Below are 8,881 nucleotides of genomic sequence, written 5' to 3' on the forward strand. Positions count from 1 at the left end.
ACTTTTAAACATTTAGTGTATTTCCAGTATTTCTAAACATTTAGTGTATTTCCAGTACTTTTAAACATTTAGTGTATTTCCAGTATTTCTAAACATTTAGTGTATTTCCAGTACTTTTAAACATTTAGTAAGATTCCTAGTGACGGTATCATTTCTTAACATTCTAATACCAGATACAATGTTAATCAACCTGAAGTCTAACTGCAGAGTTTGAGAGGGGTCACCGCCCCCATGGCCCGGTTCAAGACCAGGTCTCCCGGTGGATGACCTGATCAACCAGGGTGTTGGTACTAGCCGCATTAAGTCCAGTATAAACACTACAGCCCGGTTCATCAGGGACTGACTAGAGAATCTTGTCCAGTTCGCTCTTGAAGACAGAGGTCTGGTGGTAATCCCTCTTATGCATAAAGGCAGGACGTTCAGAAGTCGTCATTAAAGTATTGATCTGCCAGCACCGACCTGCCATTGTGTGTACTAACCTGTTGTTGTTGTTCAACTTCTCACTATGTCCAAGAACTACTTTATGAATAGTTACAACCGGGCTCTCTACGTTGTTGTGACCACTGAAACTACCACCCTCACTTACAACCACCGCTTTCACTTACAACCACCGCTTTCACTTACAACCACCACCTTCACTTACAACCACCACCTTCACTTGCAACTACCTTCACTTACAACTAACCACCTTCACTTACACCAACACCTTCACTTACAACCACCACCTTCACTTACAACCACCACCTTCACTTGCAACTACCTTCACTTACAACCATCACCTTCACTTACAACTAACCACCTTCACTTACAGCCACCACCTTCTCTTACAACTACCTTCACTTACAACTAACCACCTTCACTTACACCAACACCTTCACTTACAACCACCACCTTCACTTACAACCACCACCTTCACTTGCAACTACCTTCACTTACAACTAACCACCTTCACTTACAACCACCACCTTCACTTACAACCACCACCTTCACTTGCAACTACCTTCACTTACAACCATCACCTTCACTTACAACTAACCACCTTCACTTACAGCCACCACCTTCTCTTACAACTACCTTCACTTACAACCATCACCTTCACTTACAACTACCTTCACTTACAACCACCACCTTCACTTACAACTAACCACCTTCACTTACAACTAACCACCTTCATTTACAACCTCCATCTTCACTTACAACCTCCACCTTCACTTATAACTAACCACCTTCACTTACAACCAACACCTTCACTTACAACTACCTTCACTTACAACAACAACCTTCACTTACAACTAACCACCTTCAATTACAACTAACCACCTTCACTTACAACTACCTTCACTTACAACAACTACCTTCACTTACAACAACAACCTTCACTTACAACTAACCACCTTCAATTACAACTAACCACCTTCACTTACAACCACCTTCACTTACAACTAACCACCTTCACTTACAACTAACCACCTTCACTTACAACTAACCACCTTCACTTACAACTAACTACCTTCACTTACAACTAACCACCTTCACTTACAACTAACCACCTTCACTTACAACTAACCACCTTCACTTACAACTAACCACCTTCACTTACAGCCACCTTCACTTACAACTAACCACCTTCACTTACAACTTACCACCTTCACTTACAACTAACCACCTTCACTTACAACTAACCACCTTCACTTACAACTAACCACCTTCACCACCCACATAACATCCACCATTGGTAACTTCACAAACTAAACTTTCCTGGTTCGATTCTCGGAAGGCGGAAATTGCGCACCGGTTTCCTTATAACCCAGCCTCACTGACAGTAAATATAGACACGTGTGCTTCAACCATCTGGTGTGCGAAACCTCGTAATGCCAGTGTGTTAGTAACTCCAGTCCTGCTGTATGAAGTCTTTTTCGAGGTATCAGCATATTGCATTGTGTCTGACGATGATAAAATAAAAGCTCAAGCCGTCGTAGCCCTTACAGCTCATACGGCTCAACCCGTCGTAGCCCTTAAAGTTCATACGGCTCAAGCCGTCGTAGCCCTTACAGCTCATACGGCTCAACCCATCGTAGCCCTTACAGCTCATACGGCTCAACCCGTCGTAGCCCTTAAAAGACAACTTCCTTCCCCACTCTTACTGACCCATGTGCGTCGAACTGTTTATTAGATTCACGTGCATAACATCGACACCACGTACGTCGACACAACGTACGAGTACGTAGAGAGAATATAGAACAAACTTTTAGAGATAAATGTTATAAAATACTGACACGGTGGAAAAAAAAAAACAGGAATGCAGTATAATGTTATCCTTTATTGAAAACGTTTCGCCCACACAGTGGGCTTTATCAAGTCACAAACATATCTGTTTTTGACTTGATAAAGCCCACTGTGTGGGCGAAACAGTCAACAAAGGATCGCATTACACTGCATTTGTGTATTTTTCCAGAACATACTTTTATTGAGGCAACATTTCGCCCATGACGAAGCTCTATCCTGAGCGAAACGATGTCTGTTACTATTACATTCGTGAGAGCGACTCCGCAGGTGATGATACGGGTAATAGATGCAAAGTGGCCAGAGGCAACACACAGATAATGCAGAATACCAGGAGAAATAACGTCGAGAAAAAGCTGTGTGGTGGAAGCAGGTGCGCAGAGAGGCGCAGGGATGGAGGACGAGGCTGCGCTAGACACACTCAACCATGAAAAAACATAAAAAAAACTGGGGAATTACACTCACGGTGACGCGAGCGTCGTCGATGCAGCCTCACGGGAGCCATGTTACTGAACCGCACACATGCATACTACTTTAAGATTAGATATAATCAGGCACTGACATATACATACACCAGTGTACCGTAATCTATCCGAGGTGACGGTATGCAAATTGCATTACCTCCTTGTATTAGCAAGTATATTACTGTAGCTAGCAGATCCTGGGTATAAGGGAAGGAGTCTGGTGTGTGGGATAAGGTACTGTGTCTTGTACACAAGATTGTTTTTCACTTACTACTGGTTGGGAGGTGGGGCCAAGAGCTGTGATCCGACCCCTGTACGTACAACCAGGCAAGTACAGCAATGTGATTAGGGTATAACAAGAATTACCTCAGCAAGACTCCTCCTGAGTGAAATTGAAGCAAATTACCTGATGATTACCAGGAGGAGGTTACCTGAAAGAGGTTACCTGAAGGAGTAATACCAGGTTTCTGGGGGTCAGCGCCCCCGTCTGATACCAGGTCCTGGCAGTAGGACCAACTTACTAGCTTCAGCAGCGGCGTGATAAAGATGGAAAGCCAGGCAGAAGTTGTACTCATCAACCAACATCTTGTTACACTTCGTTACACCCCGTCACACCCCGTCACACCTCGTCACACCCCGTCACACCCCGTCACACCTCGTCACACCTCGTCACACCCCGTCACACCCCGTCACACCTCGCATGACAATCTCTTCTCACAATATTCATGAAAATTTCGATTTTTTTATCCATTTCTTTAGGCATAATTTCCGTATTAAAGAAACAATCACTTTACACCACTGCTTTTAGTGACTCTCACTTGTTGTATTTAGCTGGAAGCTATCTCATTCCCTGGATCAAGAGCCTTTGGGGAGCATCAACACACTGTGGGAGGCCACTAACACACTGAGTGGAGGTAGCAGCGTGTGTGTGTGTGTGTGTGTGTGTGTGTGTGTGTGTGTGTGTGTGTGTGTGTGTGTGTGTGTGTGTGTGTGTGTGTGTGTGTGTGTGTGTGGGAGAGTGTGTGTCAGCCCGACGTTTGCTGGCACCACGGTACTGACACACACATCACCGTGCTGGCACCACGGTACTAACACACACATCACCGTGCTGGCACCACGGTACTGACACACACATCACCGTGCTGGCACCACGGTACTGACACACACATCACCGTGCTGGCACCACGGTACTGACACAAATCACCGTGCTGACACCACGGTACTGACACACACACCACGGTGCTGACACACACACATCACCGCGCTGGCACCACGGTACTGACACACACACACCACCGTGCTGGCACCACGGTACTGACACACACACACACCACCGTGCTGGCACCACGGTACTGACACACACACCACCGTGCTGGCACCACGGTGCTGGCTCTGTGACAGTGTTAAAGCCCTGGTCAAGGCTTCACCTTCCTACCTCAGTCAAGTGTCAGCACACCAAGCCTCACACGTCACGAACTAGCTTCAGCCTTGCCACTTTCTCCTAGCTGGTTCTAGGCACCTTATCTAACCCTAGGTAGTTTAACTGGCTCTAGACATCTTTTCCAGCTGACTCTAGGCACTTTATCTAACTAGCTCTAGGCACTTTATCTAGCTGACTCTAGGCACTTTATCTAACTAGCTCTAGGCACATTATCTAGCTGACTCTAGGCACTTTAACTAGCTCTAGGCGCTTTATCTAGCTGACTCTAGGCACTTTAACTAGCTCTAGGCACCTTATCTAGCGACTCTAGGCACCTTATCTAGCTGGTTCTAGGCACCCTATTTCAGTTGTTCTAGGCACCGTGTGTAAAACACGCGGTGATGTTATCTAGTCTAGTACTCTATAGTCCTAGTACTCTACAGTCCTAGTACTCTACAGTCCTAGTACTCTACAGTCATCTACCACCAGACTCTAAGCTCTGCTAGTCGGTTTAAAACCTATCCACTGGACGTGGACCAAGACTAACCCCTGCGTAAGGATTAAATTCGGCGTATATACCCTGATGTCTGGGTATATACATTGGTATAAACCCCGGTGTATATACCAAACGTCTATTTATCACTGTAAACGACTATATTAAGCACACACACACTGTATATTTACAGTATCCTCGGATAATACACTGTACCACCACGACTGTGTGTATATACAGAGTCAGGTATATACAGTGTATATACGAGGTGTACATCAGTGTATATACAATGAGAGTATATCTGCACATATACGAGGTGTATAAAAAAAGATTTGTAACTGTGTATATATATATATATATATATATATATATATATATATATATATATATATATACACATACATACATACAGAGAGAGAGAGAGAGAGAGAGGTGTATATACGTGTGTATATACAAGGAGATGTGTATTTTTTATTTTAGCGAATCGATTATTCTTGTTAGTGTATACTTAGATATTGACTTTACTGACCTATGTGCACATGACTCACGTGCACACGACGCTGACCCATGCGCACACGACAGACTCATATATGTGCACATGATTGACTCACGTGCACACGACTGATCTATGTGTATGACTGACTCACGTGCACACGACAGACTGACTCACGTGCACACGACAGATTTGCTCACGTGCACACGACAGACTGACTCACGTGCACACAGACTGACTCACGTGCACGACAGACTGACTCACGTGCACACGACAGACTGACTCACGTGCACACGACAGACTGACTCACGTGCACATGACAGACTGACTCACGTGCACACGAGAGACTCATGTGCACACTACAGACTGACTCACGTGCACACAACAGACTGACTCACGTGCACACAACAGACTGACTCACGTGCACACAACAGACTGACTCACGTGCACATGACAGACTGACTCACGTGCACACGACAGACTCACGTGCACACTACAGACTGACTCACGTGCACACAACAGACTGACTCACGTGCACACAACAGACTGACTCACGTGCACACGACAGACTGACTCACGTGCACACGACAGACTGACTCACGTGCACACGATAGACTCACGTGCATACTACAGACTGACTCGCGTGCACACAACAGACTCACGTGCACACAACAGACTGACTCACGTGCACGACAGACTCACGTGCACACGACAGACTGACTCACGTGCACACGACAGACTGACTCACGTGCACACGACAGACTGACTCACGTGCACACGACAGACTGACTCACGTGCACACGACAGACTGACTCACGTGCACACGACAGACTGACTCACGTGCACACGACAGGCTGACTCACGTGCACACGACAGGCTGACTCACGTGCACACGACAGGCTGACTCACGTGCACACGACAGACTCACGTGCACACGAGACTGACTCACGTGCACACGAGACTGACTCACGTGCACACGACAGACTGACTCACGTGCACACAACAGACTGACTCACGTGCACACGACAGACTGACTCACGTGCACACGACTGACTCACGTGCACACGACAGATTGACTCACGTGCACACGACAGACTGACTCACGTGCACACAACAGACTGACTCACGTGCACACGACAGACTCACGTGCACACGACTGACTCACGTGCACACGACAGACTCACGTGCACACGACAGACGGACTCACGTGCACACGACAGACTGACTCACGTGCACACGACAGACTCACGTGCACACGACAAATTCACGTGCACACGACAGACTCACGTGCACACGACACTCACGTGCACACGACAGACTCACGTGCACACGACAGACTCACGTGCACACGACACTCACGTGCACACGACAGACTCACGTGCACACGACAGACTCACGTGCACACGACAGACTCACGTGCACACGACAGACTCACGTGCACACGACAGACTCACGTGCACACGACAGACTCACGTGCACACGACAGACTCACGTGCACACGACAGACTCACGTGCACACGACAGACTCACGTGCACACGACAGACTCACGTGCACACGACAGGCTACAAATCTACAAACTAAAGCCTTTGGCTGTGATACCACAACAATGCCACTCAGCGAGCGTATATACAAGCTACAGGACCACTCAGCGAGCGTACAAGCTACTGGACTTCCCAACTAGGTATCCCCGTCATTATACACAGGGTATCCCCCCTCCCAGACTCACACTAGGTATCCCTCGCGGTCCAGTGCCAACCTGTGACACTATCTCACCAAAATAATCATTACGTTACAGGTTTATACCCACATATACACACTCATACCCCAACAGTAACTCTTACCTCATCCATCAGCCCAGTATCATCCATATATATATATATATATATATATATATATATATATATATATATATATATATATATATATATATATATATATATATATATATACTGTGCCGAATGGGTAAAACTTGTGATATGTACAGAACAACCACGGGTGAGTTGAATGATAGCTCTAGGCCTTTCGTGTTGCAATTAACACATCAGGAGCTTGCAATGTTGCAGAAAAGAGGAGGTCCAAGCAAATACGATCACAAGAAGTGCCTTTGCTGGAGCTTTGCTCACTTCCTGTGATGAGTGATGTTAGTGGTGCTGGTTTGTACCCTGCCAGCGTCCCACTACCTCCATCACCACTGTAACTTGTTCATCACCACTGTAACTTGTTCAGCTATCAAAACTTTGCGGTCCAGTCCCTGGATCTATTATGTACCTCTGTAACCTTTTGATTACCACTCACAAGATGGCTATGTTGTGTATAATAATGATACGGTGCAGAGGAACTATATCTGCACCTTTGATCGTCTCTGGTATTACACCCTGATCTAAATTGTCACTAAAGTACAGTGAGTGTTCGTGCTAGTGATATAGTTTACACTTCGTATGAGTGGGTATGTTGTCCAGGCACTGTATGAGTGGGTATGTTGTCCAGGCACTGTATGAGTGGGTATGTTGACCAGGCACTGTATGAGTGGGTATGTTGACCAGGCACTGTATGAGTGGGTATGTTGCCCAGGCACTGTATGAGTGGGTATGTTGTCCAGGCACTGTATGAGTGGGTATGTTGACCAGGCACTGTATGAGTGGGTATGTTGACCAGGCACTGTATGAGTGGGTATGTTGACCAGGCACTGTATGAGTGGGTATGTTGACCAGGCACTGTATGAGTGGGTATGTTGTCCAGGCACTGTATGAGTGGGTATGTTGACCAGGCACTGTATGAGTGGGTATGTTGACCAGGCACTGTATGAGTGGGTATGTTGCCCAGGCACTGTATGAGTGGGTATGTTGCCCAGGCACTGTATGAGTGGGTATGTTGACCAGGCAATGTATGAGTGGGTATGTTGACCAGGTAATGTATGACTATGTTGTCCAGGCACTGTATGAGTGGATATGTTGTCCAGGTACTGCACGAGTATGTTGTCCAGGTACTGCATGAGTGGGTATGTTGTCTAATTCCCTCTCTACTCCCACTGGACTGGTGTTGGAGTCAGGCAACATTCTGTGTGTGACCTTCACAGGTAATTAATTTTTCCGCATTCTCCACCCTGCTGTCGTCTAGTGGAGGCGTATGTCTCAGTGTATGTACACTGAGCTGTGTATCTCAGTGTATATACTCAGTTTATAATAATAATAATCTTTATTTCTCCTAGTGCACGATGCAACTTATACAGACCATAGCTGATATTAATAACATACTAACATTTCAGAGCATTTCCCGCAACTAAGATTAATTTTGTGCCCAGGATGCGACAAACACCAGACGACTAACACACAGGTACCTATTTTACTGTTAGGTGAACAGGGACAGCAGGTGTCTTAAGGAAAGACGTCCTCATGTTTCCACCCTTACCGGGGATCGAACCACGGACCTCAGTGTGTGAGCTGAGTGCGCTACCAACCGAGCTACGGGACACCTGGATACATGGGTTACAGTACCGCTAACTGGTGGACTATCATGCAGTGCTTTCATGACCTTCCTGATAGACTCCACAGCTAACAAGCCAAACACACACACACAACACACACACACACTTACATGGGCACACACACACAACACACACACTTACATGGGCACACACACACACACACATACACCACACGGACACACACAACACACACACACACTCTCACATGGGCACACACACACACACACATACACCACACGGACA

The 8,881-nt window shown here is 46.4% G+C and overlaps 1 protein-coding gene across 13 annotated transcripts in view; it reads right to left on the minus strand.

The window, feature by feature from the left end:
* The window catches only part of LOC128698165 (uncharacterized), a 420,261-nt gene that overhangs the window by 132,454 nt on the left and 278,926 nt on the right, over positions 1-8,881 (minus strand). The window contains exon 1 of one of the 13 annotated variants that reach the window (XM_070088905.1): positions 3,269-3,414. The exons of 11 other annotated variants lie outside the window; for them this stretch is intronic. In XM_070088905.1, the coding sequence (XP_069945006.1) occupies positions 3,269-3,332 (64 nt within the window). In that variant the 5' untranslated portion in view covers positions 3,333-3,414. Of the gene's footprint in view, positions 1-2,748; positions 2,805-3,268; positions 3,415-8,881 lie in introns of those variants that run through there. One more of the 13 variants, XM_070088906.1, reaches the window with a different exon arrangement.

The sequence above is a fragment of the Cherax quadricarinatus genome, chromosome 26, assembly GCF_038502225.1.
Source record: "Cherax quadricarinatus isolate ZL_2023a chromosome 26, ASM3850222v1, whole genome shotgun sequence".
NCBI classification, from domain to species: Eukaryota; Metazoa; Arthropoda; class Malacostraca; order Decapoda; family Parastacidae; genus Cherax; species Cherax quadricarinatus.